This window comes from Talpa europaea (assembly GCF_964194135.1).
Source record: "Talpa europaea genome assembly, chromosome: 12".
NCBI lineage: Eukaryota > Metazoa > Chordata > Mammalia > Eulipotyphla > Talpidae > Talpa > Talpa europaea.
In genome coordinates this window covers 91,563,968-91,584,523 of record NC_140079.1, presented here as the reverse complement: position 1 = coordinate 91,584,523, position 20,556 = coordinate 91,563,968, and the positions used below count along the sequence as shown (strand labels likewise).

Here is a 20,556-nt window from a genome sequence, read left to right as displayed (position 1 = left end):
GGTTTGAGGGTTAGGATTTAACATATGAACTTGGGGGACACATTAGTCTAAGTCAGTGCTCATTACCATCCTCACCATTATTATTACCAAGAAGAGCTTGGGGAGGGGAGCTGGAACTGGGGATCCAGCCCCCCAAGCCAGCATTTCTCAAGCTTCTGTGTGCACAGTTCATTCGAGGGCTCTGATAAAGAGCTGGTTCTAATGCCACAGGTCGAGGTGGGGTGTGAGGGTCTGCAGTGGTTCCACACTCCCAGGTGGTGCAGGTGGTCCAGAGACCACTCTTTGAGTAGTCAGAGACTGGACCCCCCCACTATCCAATGTACTGGTCATGAGCCTCATGGGCTTGAAGTGTGGTGGTCCACCGTGACTAAGTGGAAAATTCACATCAGATTTCAAGGACTTAGTACAAAAAAAGATGTAAAATAACTCTTTAATAATTTATATCTATTGATTACATGTTGAAATGACAGGATAGCTAGTTAAAGAAAAGGTCTTTTTTGATAGAGTCCTTTTATTTTTATTGAGGTGATATTGGTTTATAACACTAAGTTTGAGGAGTACAGCTTCACACTTCTTCAAATGTGAAAAGTTTTTGAGAGTAGTTAAAACATTTTTTAAAAATCATATTAAAAAGATGGTTTCTATTTTTTTCACCAGATGTTCATAATTTTATTTGCAGCCTTTACCCACCACAGAAGTTCAATCTCCCCATAAAATGTATTATTAAAATTAATCTCATTTTTTTTTACTTCCTTGAATAAGCTACTAGAAAATTATGTGTTCGGTGTGCAGCTCACATTATATTTCCCTTGGACAGTGCTGCTTGAGAACTTTCTCAGCTTTGTCAGGTCAGTTCTGGATTTGCCAAAGGCTTTTTGCAGGATTCCTTTTGCAGCACTGAGCCTCAGGAAGCGGGCTCTGAGTTCCTGACCACAGATCCACAGAGATCTGCAGACAGTGATGGGGGAGGGAAGGGCTTTGGTCTCAGAGACGAGAAATAACCAGATGCCCCGGAAGAACTAACACTAAGCCCAGACTCTGTTCTACAGCATCTACCACAGCCACCCTAGGCTGGCCCAGGCTTCCCCCAACCTCACTTTATCCCCCAATCCCAGAACTCAGGGTAATGTCTCCTTTCCTCTCTGGTTACTGTCAGGAGGCAGCACCATGTGGCTGTGGTCAAGAGGCCTGCTCCTCCAGACACTCAGGAGTGCCCGGGGATTCTGTGGATCTCACAGGCAGCCTCCACCTGCCCCTCAGAAGATCGTGACCACCTGGGAAGCCATCAGCCTGGGGAGGCAGCCGGTACCTGAGTACTTCAACTTTGCCCATGATGTGCTAGACACATGGAGTCAGCTGGAAAAGGTGAAGTCCCCTGTGTGCTATGTCCACCCTGGACATCAAAGGGCGCCCTTGACTTCCCTAGGGAGATGGCGAGGGGATGGGAATTTTGCAAATTCTAAATTTAAACTGTTAGCCTGTAAGCCTTCGAGAAGAAAATGATGACTGAGGGCTGTGAGCCTTAGACGCTCATGCTAGAGCAATTTCCGGTGGGTCTCACATTCCTGAGCTCAAATCAGTTACATGCAAGGCAGTTAGGCGCCTTTTAATTCCCTTCTAATCATTCTGAGCAAGTGAAAAGAAAGTTGTGTTTTGCTGTTATGCTGTCTTTCATCTCCCTCTCACTCTCATGCACTTCCCTTTTAAATAAGAGTGCTGCTCGGGCTCAAAGCTTTTCACAGATCACAGCAGACACCTGGATCTGAACCAGGTTGTCTTACTTTCTGTGGGTGTGTGTGTGTGTGCACATACCTCCTTTTTTACTTCCCCTTCCTTATGTGTCTTTTGGGTCTCTCTGTATACCATGCTCTCTTTTATTTACACTAAATGATACTAACTTTGCATTCTGGGAATAAAATTTTATTTAAAATATATTTATGTTCATTTTAGAAGAGCTTATTTTAAAAAAAAGTTAAATAGCTAAAGAAAAAAACTAAAACTGCACTTTGGTAGATAGTGTAAAGTTATCCTGTTGGTGGATATGGAAGAAATTTAGAAAGGTGCTGTGAGAAAAACTAAGATGTGAAAGCAGGTTTTGCATTCAGCTAGGTGGTTCTCCTGCTTGAAGTGTGACTTTGGACAAATGCCCCAAGTTCTCTGGATCTCAGTCTTCTCATATATCAAATGGGAGTCATTCCTTCTGTGCTTAGAGTTTAAGAATTAAGTAAGACGTGTCTGGGAGAGACCATGATGTTCTATTCCTGACTGTCTGTAAAATATCAGCTCTTCTAACTCCTTAGTAGAGATTTCCTAATGATAAACAGAAGCCAGGTCATCTCAGCAAATTTGGTGGAATAAGGACTTTCAGAAGTTCTTTTCACCATAAAAGCAACACCAACAATAGCAACAACAAAAATGCTAGAAAATTTGCCAGAATCAAATTTTTCAGAACATTAGAAACTAACCAAAGACTAGAGTGACCCAGGAAGTGTTGATTAGAGAAATGTGTGGCTAAAAATTGAAAGATTTGGCTAAAGATTTTACTAAGAACAGCAAGCTTTGTAGCAACTTTAACTTGCCCTAGTCCCATCCCCTACTCTCTGGCTCTGTGGTAACCTTGAAAAATAATAGCCTGCATTTCTAGCCACCAAAAAAATCAGAAATGAGTTGGGGCTCAAAGAATTGGCATTATTTGTCCTTTATAGTGGTTGTTTGGAAGACCTTTCTTGCTCTTTGTATTTGACCTTAGGCCTCAACCTGTGAGGAAAGCCCTTTCTCTGGGTACAATTTGATAGAAATAAAAACAGGCAAATGAGGTGGTGGACAAAAGTTGGGACAAACAAGAGCCTAACTAACTAAAAAACTTTTTAAAAATGGGGAATGACCTGTCCACAGGAATTTTGAAAACCTCATGTTGCCGGGAATTTAGAAAGCAACTTGCAGGAATAGGACTGTGCATGCCAAGGGCTTTGGAAATGATTAGAGAAGACCTCAGAAAACCCTAACTTTCATCCCTGGCTGACCTTGAGGTATGAGCAAGCAGGTGGTTAGAGCTAAGTCCTCCTTGTCAACTCTCTGACTGAGGGTTGAAGTTGGCCAAGACTGGGAAATTCATCGGTCCCAAATGTTTAAAAAACCTCTGTCCAATCATAAGTTGACCACAAAGTTAATCAAGTAGACAGGTCACACATAACCAAATAGTCACACATAACCAAGAATATTAGATTTTACAGCATTAGGTCCTAAAAATCACTAAACCCACAAACCACAGCAAACAGCAACAATGAGAATCCCTAGGAAAACAGATAATCAAATTTCAAGAGTTGCAACATTGTATGTCTTTAAATGACTATTTTCAGGGGAAAATAAACCAACTTCAAGTCATATAAAGAAAGTAGGACTTTCTCTGGCAAAATAATGTCATTCCCCAATACAGCCACACCCTAATCCCTGACACCTATGAATGTAATACCTTACATGCAAAAGGGACTGTACAATGTGATTATGTTAAGATGTTGAGATGGGAAGAATAACCTAGATTGTCTGGGTGGGTTTAATATAATCAGAAGGGCAACTACATTTCTTATAATTATTTACAGCTGCAATCAATAACTGATACAGGTTTTTCTACCAAGAGTAGTGCTAAGTATGGTAACAGATATCTAAAAAATGTGGAAGTGGATTTGGAGTCAGGTTATGAGTAGAGATGGGAAGAATTCTGATGATCATGATAGAAAAACCTTGCCATGAACAGACTGCTCGTAGAAATACAGATGTTAAGGACTTTGTAAGACCCAGAATGAGATGCATGGCAGAGAAAACCTCTATTGTGTCAGAGAAAAACTTAAGTGTTCATAAGAGACTTGGTAGAAATATGAACATTAAAGACATTATAGTTAAGAGAGAATGAGGATATGTTACTGGAAACTGGATCTTATACACAGAGCCAGAAATCTCAGCTAAATTGTGTCCTAAAGTAACGGAGAGAGCAGAATGATCGGTGATAACTTAGCTATTGAGCTGAGGAGATCTTCCCAGTGAAACATTGAAGATACGACCTGATTACTTTTTTGGTTATATTAAAACGCTAGAGGGAAAAAATAGAGGGGAAATTTTTGAAGCAAAAAAAAGACCAACACTTGATGATTTGAGTTCTCAACCTATCTGTAATGCATAAGACAGTAAAATTAGGGTATTCACTGCCAGGAAGGTGTGTTTTGGAAGAAAATCCAAGGGTATGACTGGACAACCTTTTACTAGTGATTAAAGTATCTGAAAGGCAGTCTTACAGAGGGTTCTTTGAAGAGATTATGTATGCTCTTATTTTATGCCTGCCCCATCATTGCATTTTAGGAGCAGATAACTTGATATACCTATGTATATTTTAATGAATATCCAAAAGTGAAATTAAGAAACAATTTTATTTATTAAAAATGTCAAAAAATTACATACTTGGAATAAATTCACATACTTAGAATAAATGTAACCAAAGAAATATAAGACTTATATGCCCCAAAGTACAAAATATTGTTAAAATAAATTAAAGAAGACCTAAATAAATGGAAAGACATCCCATGTTCAGGGATGTTAAGGTGGCAGTACATCCCTGTGTATGTGTGTGTGTGTGTATTCAATGCAATCTTTATGAAAATCCCAGGAGATTTCTTTGCATAAGTAGATAATCTTGTTCAAAGTCCATGTGGAACTGTGAAGGGTCTCATAATAACAAAACAATCTTGAAAAAGAAATACAATACTGGACTCAAACTGCAACTATGACAGAATTACAGTAATCAAGACTTTGTGAAGAAAAAAAAAATGGCATGGCACTAACTGGAGGATAGACATGGATGAATGTGATAGAATTAGAGTCCATCAATAAGTGATTGGATAAACAAAACGTGATATATTCATACAGTGGATTATTACTCAGCCATTAAAGGGAATATAATACTGATACATGCCACAATTTAGATTAACTTTCACAACATATGCTAAATGAAAGAAACTAGATAAAAATGCCATATTTTCTACAATTCCATTCATATGAAATATCCCAAATAGGCAAATCCACAGGGACAGAAAGTAGATTAGTGCTTGCCAGGGGGCTGGAGAAGGAGAGAATAAGGAGTCACCAAACTCTGTACCATATTCTTTTTAGGATAAGGAAAATGATCTGGATGAGATAGTGGTCATAGTTATACAACTTTGTGAATACACTAAAATCCCTAGAATTGTGCACTTTAAACCAGCAAATTTTATAGTATGGGAGTAAAATCTCAATTTTAAAAAAAGGGTGGACATAGAACAATGTAAATTGCATGCTACCTTTTTTGCATATAAATGTGGTAACACAAAAAAAAAACATGCTTCTATTTGCTTAAAATAACACTGGAAGGATATTCATGAAAGTGGTAATATTGGTTACTTGTTGAAGCAGGTGAAGCAGGGGTAGGATTAGTAGGCATAAGAATGGGAGCAAAGTCTTCTCAGTGCATATCTTTTCATAATTTTTTGATTATTGAACACTGTGACTGTCATAACTATTGTAAAAAGTAAAATTAAATATACAACAACCAAACAAAAATCCTCAGCAAATGGTTTCGATTTCTTTGCTGCCTACCCTGTTATCTAGGCTGGACAGCGACCCTTGAATCCTGCGTTCTGGTGGGTCGATGGCAAGGGAGCAGAGGTCAAGTGGAGCTTCGAGGAGCTGGGGGAGCAGTCCAGGAAGGCGGCTAATGTGCTGAGGGATGTGTGCGGCCTGAAGCCTGGGGACAGAATGATGCTGGTGCTCCCAAGGGTCCCAGAGTGGTGGCTGGTCAGTGTGGCTTGCATGCGGACAGGTCAGTGCGTGGGGCTGTCAGTTCCCCATTCAGGCCGACACCACCTGCTAGAACTTTGCTGTGTCCACAAGGGAAAATGGAGCAAATTGAACTGTGTGAAGTTTTATGTATTGCCCAAAGCATCTTGTGTGGGGGGCCCAGACATTGATGTAATTGATTAAAGCAGGCCAGCGCAAGGCAGTAGGGAGTGCTGAGGACTGTGGTGCGTTGGCAGTGACATGCCATGCTAAACAGGGGCAACTTCTTCTCAATGCCAACCGAATGTTTCCATGTGGCAGGAGAGCCAGTGTTACTAGAACTCTTAGTTTGTAATAGAAAACTCTGGATTTTTATTTTAAAAACCTCCAATGTTTTAATGCTGACAACTAAACAAATTGTTTAAAAATTCTGAGTGAGACAGACCAAAGATAGTTTCTGCTGGTTGTGGTCTGGGAGTGGTGAGCAATGCAGTTATGGATGAAAGAGATACCTTTGCAATAAACCCTTTAGACCTTAAGGCTCTCACCATCAGAGCATCTTCCAGCTCCCAAGGAAAGGTCAAAGTAATCAAAGCAATAAAATTAGTGCTTGACAGTCCCTTGTCCTGCAGTTATGTAAGTTCAGGCCAGAGGACCATTAATTTTCTTGGGGATCTTTGTCCAAAGGAAGGCACAAAAGGACACAGGCTATAGAGTCCAGAACATCCACTGACCCTGATGCATGCACTTTTAAGGGGCCAGAGCTTTCAGGCTGATTTTACAAAGGCAACACCACTACTTATAGCGGAGAGCAGGTTTCTCCATCTTCTGGGAAATTCCTACCACTCTCTTCCACTCGTGTCCCAGAATATGCCCCACTGTGCTACCTTCCCCTCACCCTGAGCAACCCTTACCCAACACTGGACAGCTTCTGTTTGAAAGGCATGAAAACCACTGAGGTCATCTCTAGGATAATATAACAATGTTCAGGATCATGGACCCCAGGTTTATCTCCTTCTGGGGGCACAATTCCAGCTCTACAACATACTACCTGTGTGGTGTTGGGAAAATTATTTCATTTAGTCTTTAGATAAATGAAGGGCTAAGTCTAAAGGGCTAAGTCTCAGTCTGTTATCTGAAAATTGGAAGCAATAGTAACATCGACTTCCCAGTGTGTTAAGATTTAAATGAAATAATGCATGGAAATTTCTTAGCACATGTAAATGCTCCCTCTGGATTTCATCACTATTATTGTTGTTGTTACCTTTTTCAGTCCAAGAATTCCAACCCTCTTGAGCCCTTCCTGCTCCTCTCTCAAAGGGGATATTTGGTCTGGACCTGTTCACAAGGGTCCTCTCCTGCTGCCCAGCCAATGTCCCCTCTCTGTGTGGTGTCAGGGGCTGTGATGATTCCGGGCATCTCTCAACTAACCGAGAAGGACCTCCGGTACCGGCTGCAGGTGTCCAGGGCCAAGTCCATTATCACCAATGACTCCCTGGCTCCTAGGGTGGATGCCATTAGTGCCGACTGCCCCTCCCTCCAGACCAAACTGCTGGTGTCAGACAGCAGTCAGCCAGGCTGGGCAAACTTCAGAGAACTCCTCCGGTAAGTGGGGGTTCACCAGACGACAGAATAAAAATGAAGCCAAGACACTGCCCCTTTAAGCTACAAGAGGTGGAATGTATAGCTGATTGCACACACAGAGTAAATCAAAAGGGAAGTCAGATGGACCTGAGACTAATTCTGGTGACCACCTATGGTCTGTCAAAATCACTCGCTCATAAGTCCCGGATGGACTGACTTTGCAAGCCTTACCAGGTGACCTTATGGTGCAACCAGATCTGAGAACCAATGGGTTAGATTCTCCAGATCATAGAACTTTAGAAATTACCCATATCTCAAAATCCCAAATTTGGAGAACCCTTTAGAAAACAGCCTCAAATGATCAGGAATCGAGGTGGGGAGATGTACCTGAATGTGAAGTTTGGTACAGACATGTGTGGGTCCCACCAGAACATGAACTTTTTTGAATGAGTCATTAGACATTATCAACCTCAGTTTCCTTATCTGGAAAAGGTTATAATGACAACACCTGCCCCACGAGGTGGCTGTGGGGATCAGCGATAAACATGCCAGCTGGCACTCCCAGCAGGGTGTCTCATACAGAGTATTTATTAAGATGGCAGACGGTGTTGGTGTGATACATGTCCTCGCTACCATGACACTCTCTACTACTGGCAGTGCCAACTCATGTTCTCATATTTTATAGGGAGGCATCCCCAGAGCACAACTGCATGAGGACCAAGAGTCAAGACCCACTGGCCATCTACTTCACGAGCGGCTCTACTGGAACCCCCAAGATGGTGGAGCATTCCCAGGCCAGCTATGGGTTGGGTTTCGTGGCCAGTGGAAGGTACAAGGGGAAACTCATCTGTTGGGTTGGTGGGACAGAAAGTAGGCAAAGGAGTGAGTGAGGGAGAAAGTGGCTGGGGTTGAGGTCAGAGAGTCAACAGGGGTGCAACTCAGGTAGGATCTGGTTTCTCTGATGGAGAAGCCATTAATGGTATTTTTTTAATGGTGGAAAAATATATGCAACATAAAATCCACCATTGTAATCATTTTTAAATGTACAGTTCAGGTCCTCAACTACACTCAGTTATTGTGCAAACATTCTTACTGTCCATCTCCAGAACATTTTTGTCTTGCAAATCTGCAACTTTGCACACATTTCACCCTCTGAAATCTATTTCACAATAATGCCCCATTTGCTCTTCCCCACAAGACTGGCAGCAATTTCTCTACTTTCTGTGTTTATGAATTTGACTTTTCTGGGAACCTCATATAAGTGGAATCACATAGTGTTTCCCCTCTTGTATCTGTCTTACTTTACTTAGCATAATGTCTTCAAAGTTCACCCATTTGTAGTGTGTGTCAGAATTTCGTTCCTTTTTAGGGCTCAATAATATTCCACTGTGGTATACACACAAGGTTTGTTTATCCATTCATCCATTGATGGATACTTGGGTTGCTTCCATATTTTGGCTCAGGTGAATAATGCTGTTGTAAACATGGATTACAAATATCTGTTCAAGACCCTTCTTTTAATTCTTTTAGGTATATAGTCAATGTGTCATTTAACATCAGGGATGTATTCTGAGAAATGCATCATTAGATAATTTAGTCATGTGAATATGATAGAGTACACTTGTACAAACATAGATGACATAGCCCACTACTCTTCTAGGCTATTTATAAGGACCAGCATCCTGTATGTGGTTTGTCACTGACAGAAATACTTTATGCAGTACATGACTGTATGCCCAGAAGTGGGATCAGTGTCATATGATGATTCTGTTTAATGCTTTGAGGAATCTTGGAGTATACTGAACAGAGAAGTAACAAGATTTATTTGTTTTTAAATGAAACACTCAGGACATTGGGTTGAGAATGAGAGTCCAGTACATTACAAAGTTGGTGCTTGCCCAAGCAGAGTAGCAGTGGAAGGACTGCAAAGAGGCAAGACTGGATGTAACTAGATTTGTTGACAGATTTTCTGTGAGGTGAGAGACAAAAATAAAAGTCAAGGACAACCCAGCAACCGAACAACCCAAAGCATGACCAGAACAACCCAAAGCATGAACCAATAAAGGAAAGACTGGGGAAGAGCTGTCTGATGGGAGGAAGACAAGAGTTCATTTGCAGACTGTAAGGTTGAAGTGCTTATTAGACATATTTGAGTTCAAAGGAGAGATGTTGAGTAAGCAGTTGGATAGACTTGTCTAGGGTTAATGAAAATCATGCTGGGTTACCAGCATAAAGAAATGCATTAACACCATCAGTTTAGCTGAGATTAGCAAAGAGTAATGTAAGTTGAGAAGAGAAGAAGTCTCAGAACAGAGTGCCTGAGCATTTATTTCTATAATGAAGAGGGATGTATAGACAATTCCATGAAGGAGACTAAGAAGGAACCACCAGTGAGTAGGATGCAGACCAGGAGAGCATGTGTTCTAGAATCCAATTACAGAACATGACCAGTCCCCTCTTTTCCATGCTTGTAGACTCTGTTTCCCATGCTAGAGATGTGCTTCTTTCTCTGCCTCACCTATGTTATTGCTACACAATGCTTATACTCAGCTCAGGTATCACCTCCTCAGTGGAAGTGTCTCAGACCCATCTCCACGCTTGCTCTTGGCTTGGTGCCTGTTCTCTGCAATTGCATAGAGTTGCAGTTGCAACTCTATGAAAGGTTGGTCTCTAGATATATATTTACTTAGCTATAAGTCCCTCAGGGCAAGACTCATCATCCATTTCTATATCCCTAATCCTAAATCCAGAGTAAGTGCTGAATAAATGTGTACTAAATAAATAAAGGGCCCTTATTAATTGATTGAGATTATTTATTCCCTTATATGTCACTCTCAGTATACTGCAAAGTCCTTGAGAGTGTGGAACCTGTCTTTTATACTCTGCTCAGGCACTTTTATACTAGGGCTTAGGCACACAGAAGATGCTCAGTAACTGCCACACAAGGTTGACTTATAGAGATTAGTCAAGTGTGAGTATCCACTGCGGGCAAGGATCCAAATAAGGTAACTTTGATGATGTAATTCTTTTCAAATCTAGAAGAATCCCTAAAGGATCTGACTTCCTCTGATTTTTGGCAGGCGCTGGGTGGCCTTGACAGAATCAGATATCTTCTGGAACACAACTGACACTGGCTGGGTGAAGGCAGCCTGGACCCTCTTCTCTGCCTGGCCCAATGGGTCTTGCATTTTTGTTCATGAGCTGCCTCGAGTTGATGCCAAGTTTATCCTGAATGTAAGAGGCCTCTCTAAACACCTTTTATGTGGTAGGTGTAAATACGCCAAGTGAGAAAAGGCAGGAGAAAAAGGCATGAATGAATTAATGATCAATAAGATTTCTTTAGTGCTAATATTAATGAAAAAATCTTCCCAGGACCTTCCATAGTCTGGTTCTTACCCACCTGGCTCCCTTTGATCATTATTTATCCCCTATACAGAGCTCTAGACCAAAGACCACTTCACATCTCCAGACCTTTGCATATTCTATTTCCACTGCAAGAGTGCTTCTCCCCCCACCACTTTCTTCCCTATGCCTCTGTCCAAACTCTAGTCATTTTTCAAAACCTTGGTGAAAATCATAGTCTACTCCCCACTCATGTGCATTCTACTCAGCATGCGTAGTTCACCCAACCCTCATGTCCTGGTGACTTGTTCCCAGCCTTCCGGATGGCCTCATGATTGATGACCCCAAGAAAGATACAGGACATTTTTCTTCTTCCTTCCACATTCTAACTCCCTCCCTTAAAACACCGGAGAGGCCATCTACCCAAGATTTTGGTATTGAGGCAATCTGTTGCACGCAGTAGCTAATAGCACAGGCTTTGCCTCTGACTCCGACCTCTGACTCCACATTCTCCATTTGCTACATGCTACATGCTCCATTTAGGAAAGTGACTTACTCTCCTTGAGCCTCAGCTTCTTCATATGCAATATGAAAGCAATAATATAGTTCTCTAGAGTTGCTGTGACAATTACGCAACACTAGGCACATAGCAGGTTCTTAACATATATTGAGTATTACTATCATGCAGTATTCATGTAGGGTGATCAGCTGGTATGTGCCTTCTTCCCCCATTGCCCCTGCCCTGCCAGAGTGTGTATAGTTATCTGTTTTTGTGCAGCAAATTACTCCAAAACTTTGCAACTTAAAACACAAACATGTATTATCTCACAGTTTCTGATGGCAGCAGCTTAACAGGTACTTCTGGACTGTGGTCTTTTATGAAGTGTTGGTCTTGATGTCAGCTAGATATACTCATGTTCATAGTAATATTATTTATAATAGCCCAAAGTGGAAGCAACTCGAGTCCAATCAATAGTGGATAACAAAACGTGGCACATACACACCATGGAGTAATATTCAGGCCTAAAAAGGAAGCAAATTTGACATGATGCACATAGATGAGTCTTGAGGACATTGTACTAAGTGAAATAAATCAGCCACAGAAGGACAAATACTGTATGATTCCAGATACATGTGGTACCTAGAGGATTCAATTCATAAATGGGTCAGTTTATGAAAGTAGAGCAATGGTCAGGGGCTGGGGAAAAGGTGAAATGAGGAATTATTGTGTAATGGTAAAGAGTTTCCATTTGGAAACATTTGCAAAGATCTGGAGATGGATGTTAGTGACGGTTGTACAACAATATGAAAGTACTTCATACCACCAGACTGTATTCTTAAAAGGGTTAAAATGGTAAATGTTGTGCTATTATCTTTTAAAACACACACACACACACACACAAATGTTAGCCAAGGACTGCAAATTACCTTAAGTCTTGACTAGGAATGAAAAATCAGCTTTCAAAATCACTCATCTGGTTTTTAGAGAACTTCCTCACTAGCTCTTGCCCAGAGGCTTCAGCTCCTACTTAGGTGTGTTTGTCCATTGGATGACTTGCATCCCACACAACATGGTGGCTCATTTTCCCCAGAGTGAGTGATCCAAGAGAGGGAGAGAGAGATGACTTCTAAGATAGAAGCTGTAGCCTGTGTTTAACCTAAGATATCAAAAGCAACACCAGTCACCTCAGCAGTGTGCCATGAGTCACACAGACCACACTTGGTGCCATGTGGGAGAGGCTCCTCAAAAGCACAAATGCCAGGATGTGGCAACCATTTGTCGCCATCTTGGAGGCTGGATAGTGCACATAGTGTTCAACTCCTCTCCTCTGAGAATATGAATGTCCAGCTTGCCTCTTCCATCTGCCAAAATCACACCCCACTAACTCTGAATACTTTTTCTTTAGACTCTCTCCAAGTTCCCTATCACCACCCTCTGCTGTGTTCCCACCATCTTCCGTCTGCTAGTGCAAGAGGATCTTACCAGGTATAGCCCATCTGTTTGATTCTTTAGGGAATTAAATATGTGACTATAGAGCACAGGTACCTGCATGAACAGTCACCTCCTCATTCCAACTTTCTCTCTCTCTCTCTCTCTCCTTCTCTCTGTAGCTCTCTCTCTCCCTCTCTCTCACACACGAGCACATACACTCATATTCTTCATAGAATCAACTCAAGAATGCTCCCCAGGAATTTCCCTCCAGCTAGAACTGAACAGATTTAAGACAGTCTGAAATTTCAGCACTTGATGTGGCCTATTTCCCGACTCTACACCCATAGCTCACTTCCTCAGCAGTGTGTCTGCAGCTTCTATGAGATTAGAAAAATCATTGGTTAATTGTTTGGCACCCCTGGAATGGTGTTTGCAGCCAGGGTCGTAGGTTTGGTGGGATCACCAAGTTGACCATGACAGATACTTCATCCCTCCATCCTAACACTAACCATTGAGTGCATTCCACTGGGAAACCAACAGAAGGTGGTGAGATCCTGTGAGTGGCTCCTGGGTAAAGCCAAAGCAAATCTGCTGACAGGAGAAGTCTAGTTTGCTGGGATATGTGGAGAGAGGCTTGTCTCCCTTCAATAGCCAATTGTCTCTGATCTTTCTTCCTCTCCTATCCTCTCCCAAGTCATGGAAAATTGTCCCCATCCATCCCTCAGCTCCCCCTAAGCCATGGATCTGGCCATGACCATCCCTTAGAGAATAAGACCTTACGCAATGGTCTCAAGGTGAATTGTTCTGTAACGTAAGGATTCATCATTGATCGGTTGTGTTTATCTCATCATCACAATTTTGCCCCAAAGCAACTTCTGTATGATTTGTTCAAGAAAATTTGATTGAAAGATACTCAGTAATGCTAAGCAACAGTTGAGGCAGTTTGATCCAAAAGGAAAAATGGTTGGAAAATTATTGTGCAATCACTGATTCTGCACATTTTGAATAATTATTGAATGGAGGGGTAGTCTTGTAACATATTTAACATCTGTCAGCTTCTTTTGCCCCTTTTGCTGTTTGGGTGTTCTTAGAGAACTCCTGACTATCTCATCAATTGTTGATAGATTTATCTTTTCAAGCAGGTGGTTGTCCCAATCAATTTAGCGTCCATTTGTTTCCAACTAAATTATTTTGGACAATTCACCTGGAATGTTCTATGGGTTTCTGATTTTATCCAGACCCAGACAAGTTTGATTTTAAAAAAAAATTATCCATCTGAGAGGAATATGCTGCAAAGTCAGAGGACAGGACCCCTGGAGCAGGCTAGGAAGCCCGGGGTTTCCTCTCCGGAAACGTTTGTGTCTTGATCTGGACACGGGACAGGGAGGTTGGGGATGGGGACCCTGACACAGGCAGCCTTGTATTTCTCTGGCTGAGGAAGGTACCAGTTTCAGAGACTGCGACACTGCTTGACTGGAGGAGAGGCCCTCAATCCTGATGTGAGGAAGCAGTGGAAGAACCAGACAGGCTTGGAGCTACATGAAGGTTACGGCCAGTCTGAAACCGTGAGCTGGGATGGGGGGGGTCCTGGCCCACATCAGGGTAACCTCAGTCACTGGGGATGGTCCATCCACAGAGCCTCCTGCCTTTCTGGTTGTCACATCTGTGATACCTGCCCTGCCTGTGGGATAAGAAGCCAACTACAAAACTCCATCTGCCTTTCTTCCCTTTTGTTTTAAAGATCAACTTAAAGTAAACTCCCGATGACATGATGCCCAGCAAACCAGCTCTTGCAGCCAAGGATGGTCCTTGTCTCCCCTCAGGACAGCTTTTGTCTGTCTCTGATCAGAACCCACCCTGTTCACTAGTGTTCTCTACAGAGATTCAGCCAACAGCTGAGACATTGGCTTGGTGACCTGTCAGGGTCTTCGTGTGCGGGGATTATGGAATGTTCTGTACATGTTTGATGACTAAGGAAAGAACAGAAGAAAGGAAGGCGAGAAGACATGGAGGAGAAAGGGTAGAAGGAAGGGGCTGAAAATAAAGGCAGCAAAGAAGGGAGAAAGGAAAAGAGGATGCAGAAGGAAGTGTGTGAGAAGAGAGAGAGAGAGTAAAGGCATGAACCAGGATGGAAGCTGAGGGCTGAGGATCCTACTTCTTGGTACCACTTTCTCCCCAGGTTGTCATCTGTGCCAACCCAAAGGGCACAAAAATCAGGTCTGGGTCCATGGGGAAAGCATCCCCGCCTTATGATGTGCAGGTAGGCAGCCTCTCCCAACTGTGGCCGAGGGTTGGTTCAAAATGCATGACCCCACTTAGCAATACCAGGCTCAGCCAGCAGGAGCCTGGCCATGCAGACATCCTGACACCGTCCTGTGATGTCCCCTCCACCAGATTGTGGATGATGAGGGCAACATCCTGGCCCCAGGGGAAGAGGGGAATGTTGCTGTCCGCATCAGACCCACCCGGCCCTTCTGTTTCTTCAATTGCTATTTGGTAAGTGGCAGGGAACAGTCATTTCAAGGGAATTGCTGTGTGCCAAGGATTGTACCACACACTTTATAAGCTCTTATTTGTGTAGCTCTTGCAATAATTGTTTGAGGTAGGTTGAAATTGTTTGATTAGGAAGGTAGAGACTGTAGTTTTTTGATGTTATTCAATAAGCATGCACAGGACATGCAATTTTAACGTGGTTGTGTCTGAAACTGCAAACCTATCACATTAAGGGCAACCCCATCACATTAAGGATGAGAAAATGGAGTTTAAGGGAAGGGAAGGAAGGTAATTTTGTGTCAAATCTGGTTTTCAAGATTCTTTTTGTCTTGAGTGTTGGGTAGATAGGGGTTTGCTGTCAGGACTCTGTCCTAGGATTCTAGTTCAAGTTTCTGAGCTAATTCAGTAGTTACTTCTCCCTTATTCCCACCTTAGCTGCTGTTTATGATGGGCTTTCTTCCCAACTCTTCTCTATAAAATGCAACTAACACAGATTGCTACCCTAGTTGCACTTTATGAACACTTTGGAAGCTTCATGAATGACCAATACTCAAGCCCCAACTCAACTAGATTCAGTTTTTTAATGGTGTGGATAAGCTTCCCAGGTGACTCAAATATGCAGTCAAAGTTGAGAAGCATAGCTAGGAATCCCATGTGATGTGTATACAAAGCTATCAGTCAGTTATAGTATTGAAAGGCACATATAAAAATCTGTCAATTGTTTTACCAATGTTGAATGTATATTTTAGTGACTTTTCTGTGAGTTTCCAACTGGCTCAAAACAGTTTCAACCAGCTTGAACCAGTTTAAACCAGTTCCAACCAATTCTATACAGCTCAAACAGGCTCCAGTCCACTGCAAACCAGATCAAATTGATAGAACTGGATCAGACTGGTTCCAAGCAGCTCCAATAAGTTCCAACTGGCTTGAACAGGTTCAAAGCACCCCAGCCTGTTCCAACCAACCTGAATACTGGCTCAAACTGCAAGAACTGGTTCCACCAATCTCCTACCAGCTTTCATGGCCTAAACCAGCTCCAATCAGATCAGGCTGGCTGTAACCACCTCCAATCGAATCCAACTGGCTCAAACAGCCTGACCATGCTCCAACTGGATACAGCTGGTTCCAGCCAGTTCCAACCAGCTCCAACCTGATCAAACTGGATCACATTGGCTTAAAACAGCTCAACCAGTTCTGTATGGCTCCAACCAGCTCAAATGTGTGCAAACTGGGTCTAACGGTCCCAAACGTGATTCATCCAGCTCTAGCTGGTTCCAACCAGATTAGCCCAGCTCCCACCTGTTGCAGCCATGTCTAGCTGGTTCTAACCAGTTCCATCCAGCTTGAACCAGCCATCAAAGCTGGTAGGCACCATATCACAACATTTTTATCACCCACCAAATTTCATTATGTCCCTTCGCGGGCACTTGCTAAGTTATTTGTTGTTACTGCAGAATTGTTTTTCCTTTTTTTAAAAAAAGAATTTCAGGGCCTCCCCTGGTGGCGCAGGCCTCTGCAGCGCCGGTTTGATCCTGGATGGCCAGTGAGGGTCCCACATGGCACAGCAGACCTCTTCTGTTGCCCCCGCTGCTCCCCTCAGCAGTGTATTTTGTCAGTCTGCCTGTTCTGTTCCCTGCTCTGTCTCTGGTGAATCCTCTCACCCTCCCACGCATCTGGCCTGTACACCAGTTCTTGTATAAAAATAAATAAATCTTTTTTAAAAAAGAATTTCATACAGACAAAATCTTAAAATATTAACTTTCATGTGTATGATTTATTTTATTATGTTATATTACATTACATTATGTATATATCAGTATATATATATTTTTTGCTGAGTGGTAGCCTTTTCTTGAAAGATCTGAGAATCAGTTTGATGTTTGATTGCTTTTCTCTTTCCTCTACCCCTGCTTTTTGTCATCACTTTCTACCTTCAGTGATTCCTGAGCACAGAGTATCAGTGGCTCTTTCATCCTTTGAAGCAGAGCCAGTGGCCCTGTGCCCACCCTCAGCTTGCAGCTAGGATTCCTAGGACCCTTCTGGAAATGGTAGTGATTTCCTGGCAACTTCCTTCCAGTTAAAAGAGGGAAAACCCATATAATTCTGGCCAGTTCGGTCCCCAGAAACTGCTGGACTTCCTACCGGGGAGTTGTCAGCCTCCTGCATGGGCCTGCTGGGCTGTCACTGGGCTGGGTGACTGTGCCCAGATGGCCCTTCAAGAGTTAAACTGTCTTTCAGGACAATCCCGAGAAGACGGCGGCATCAGAACAAGGGGACTTCTACATCACAGGGGACCGAGCCCACATGGACAAGGATGGCTACTTTTGGTTCATGGGAAGAAATGACGATGTCATCAATTCTTCAAGGTCAAGGCATCTGCTTTTCCCTTCTCCCTCCAAAGCTTCATGGCAGAGGTAAGGTCACTTGGAAGTTTGTTTTTCTCTTCCAGCTACCGGATTGGGCCTGTTGAAGTAGAAAGTGCCCTTGCTGAACACCCTGCTGTCCTGGAGTCTGCTGTGGTCAGCAGCCCGGACCCTATCAGAGGAGAGGTAAGTGGACTGGCCCAGGATACTGCCTCCTGGTTCTGTACCTCGCAGCACCCAGCAGAGTAAGTTGGAAAGCCCTGATTCCCCAATATCTCACCCCATTCACAAAGACTGAAACGCCACCACCATACACACCTGCCTTTTGGGTAAGCATTGCCCTCATGCTGTTTGAGATACAAATACTCTCCAGGAGGAAGCAGCGGGAAGATACCAACACTTTGGTGTAGGTAGACATAGACCTGGGTCCCAAAGAAGCAACTGCTGGGCAGGAGATGCAGGTGCTGGCGCAGGCCCTGTCTCCACGCTGTCCAACAGAAAGTCCTTTTCCTTCTGCAGGTGAGGATGTGGCAGGCATGCCTGATGTGGTTGCTGCTGATTCTAACCTGGGAAGAATGGCCCACTTGAGGGAGAGAAGAAATAGGTATACACAGTGCTAGATGAGGGAGGTGGACCACATTTAATAAGCTGGCCTTTCTCAGTGGAAATGCAAATTCCTTCCCATAGGTCCCAGAAGAATAGATGGAGTGGGACAAGTAAGCTTCCTGACTTAGACAGACTGACTGTTCATCCACCATAATCCTTAAGTGTAATGTAGTTACCCTTTGAAAGTTAGCACAGCTTCAAGCTGCCTTCTCAGAAGCATCAGGGCCAGAAGAGTGATTCTCAAAGTCAGCAGCTGCAGTCCCACCTTCCAGGTGCATCCTCTGGGATTCTCGTTTAAAATGGAGATTTCTTACCTTGAGTAAGACTTGCTGCATCCAAGTGACTGGGGTTGTAGTCCCAGGATCTTCATTTGATTAGATGCCCCTAGCTCAGTGACTCTGAGACTTTTAAGGTGACTCCTAGAGAATGAGGGAAGCAAGAGTCCCAATGTGCTGGAGAAATTAACCTGGAAAGCCTGGAGCGGGGGGCCAAGGATTAACTGGGGCTGTGACAGTGGCTTGTGCGCTCGATAAATGCTTGGTTGTTTTAGATGTAAGAGAAAGCCCTTCCTAAAAATTGCATCTGTCTGAACATGAAATGGTAGTGAGCCGCCGCACCTTGGAAGTGTGAAGGACAGTGAACCACCATGTCACAGGATATGGTTGACAGAGGTGATGCTGGTATATGGATAAGCCTTAACTCTGCATCACTATCAAAGGCCACGTTCTGTTGTGCCTGAGTTTCTGGCTCTTCCTCTGCCTGCCTGGGGGGAGACAGTCTGCAAGAATGATGTGGGCAGAGAGAGTCAAGGTGCAGAATGTCCAGTGATGCCTGGAACAGAAGCTGTGCAGCAAAATGTTTGCTGATTCCAATTGCTCATCTAGGCAGCCACAGAAAGACTCACACCTCCCTTGAAGTATCTGTATTTCCCCCAATCCTGCCTGTCCAATCCTAGGCCTCACTGCCTGCCTAGTCAGGAAAACCTGGACATAATGGACCCTAAGGAGCTTGCGAAGCTCCTCTCTTCAATGTATTTGCATTTTTGCAGAAGTATCCTGGCTCCTAAAATTGTCATTTTGAGTATGCGGAGTAGTTTGGGAAACAGACAAGAGTCTAAAATTATCACACAAAAGCCAACACTCCCAGCAGTTGATCTTGGAAAGGTGGGCATCAAGAAATCACCACTGTTGTCATTCACAGCCTAATTCTCAGGCGGCGCCAGGAAAGAGGAGCTCTCTCTCGCAAGGCTCAGAACAGAGCTCTTATACAAGTCCTAATTGCTTCCGGCTTTGGAGGTTTGAGCTCTGTTTTCTTCTGGCAGGTGGTAAAGGCATTCATAGTCCTTTCTCCAGCCTACACCTCTCATGATCCAGAGGAACTGACCCGGGAACTCCAGGAGCACGTGAAAAGGGTGACTGCTCCATACAAGTACCCCAGGAAGGTAAAGGCCTGAGGGGTACACACCACTTGGACCCCACTCAAGGCCAGCCCTGGGGAGAAGCAAGACCAAACAACCCTTGCCTCCTTCTGTCCTTTTCTGCTTGTTTCTTCACTGGGGGCTCCTCCCCCCAAGCATATTTTGTTCCCACTCTCAAAACGGGCCATAAATCTGATTTGGGGGGTGTTGTGAAATGCTGTTGAAAAGATCATGTGGTCCAGGCTCTGGTTGTTTTGATGCCATTTGGAGAACCATCAGTCAGGGCGGTTTCCCAACAAAGGGGCAGAGGGTCACGACTCTGAATACACAAGTCTTTCTGCAAAATGATAATTTCAAGCATTTCTATTTTATGGTCACCAGGTGGCCTTTGTTACAGAGCTACCAAAGACGGTTTCTGGAAAGATCCAGAGGAGTAAATTGAGAAACCAAGAATGGGGGAGATGAGAGGCAACCCCAGAAGGCCCCACAGGATCCCTGAAGCTTCTAAAGAGAACTGGGGATCACTAGCTAACACCTGCTTGGGGCATCCTGCCTTCAGCCAAAGGCCTTCAACTTCCAAGTGAGCATCTCCAGAATCATGGATGACTTTGGAAGGGAGGAGAAGCTCTTCACAGATCCGACACTGTCCACTCTGACACTTGCTTAATGATTTGACTTATCCTTTCTCTGGAGGCTTTTTGGCAGCTGCCTACTAGTCTGGCTTCTCCAGAGTTCTCAGCTGACCTCCTAAAGGGCACATCACGTGTGATCTTATTCGCTGCCACTTAACCCTTTTGAAAAAGCCACTTGTTAAAAAAATAAATAAAAAGATTCTAAAATACACAAAAATATGGGGGGAAATGGGTCAAACCCTTTAGCTCAGAAATCCCACTTTTGGGAATCACTACAAAAGAAAGGATTCAAAAGATGTTCACTATCGTATTGTTTGAGATGGAACAACAACGAAAAAATCAACGCCCAAACAATACGACAACAATGGACTAAATTGCAGTAGG

The 20,556-nt window shown here is 43.4% G+C and overlaps 1 protein-coding gene across 2 annotated transcripts; it reads left to right on the top strand.

Moving 5' to 3' along the window:
* Positions 1-1,167: 1,167 nt before the first annotated feature.
* Positions 1,168-20,005, top strand: ACSM5 (acyl-CoA synthetase medium chain family member 5; the record flags this gene model as incomplete). Of its 2 annotated transcripts, none has more annotated exons than XM_084249801.1 (13): positions 1,168-1,365; positions 5,635-5,845; positions 7,200-7,407; positions 8,072-8,215; positions 10,467-10,620; positions 12,636-12,715; positions 14,103-14,226; positions 14,841-14,921; positions 15,056-15,157; positions 17,393-17,520; positions 17,604-17,703; positions 19,445-19,564; positions 19,922-20,005. In XM_084249801.1, 13 exons carry the CDS (start codon positions 1,168-1,170, stop codon positions 20,003-20,005), a joined length of 1,734 nt encoding a protein of 577 aa, XP_084105927.1. The 2 variants fall into 2 exon arrangements, with proteins under 2 accessions (XP_084105927.1, XP_084105928.1); XM_084249802.1 differs by having other exon boundaries at positions 19,938-19,982.
* Positions 20,006-20,556: the final 551 nt, after the last annotated feature.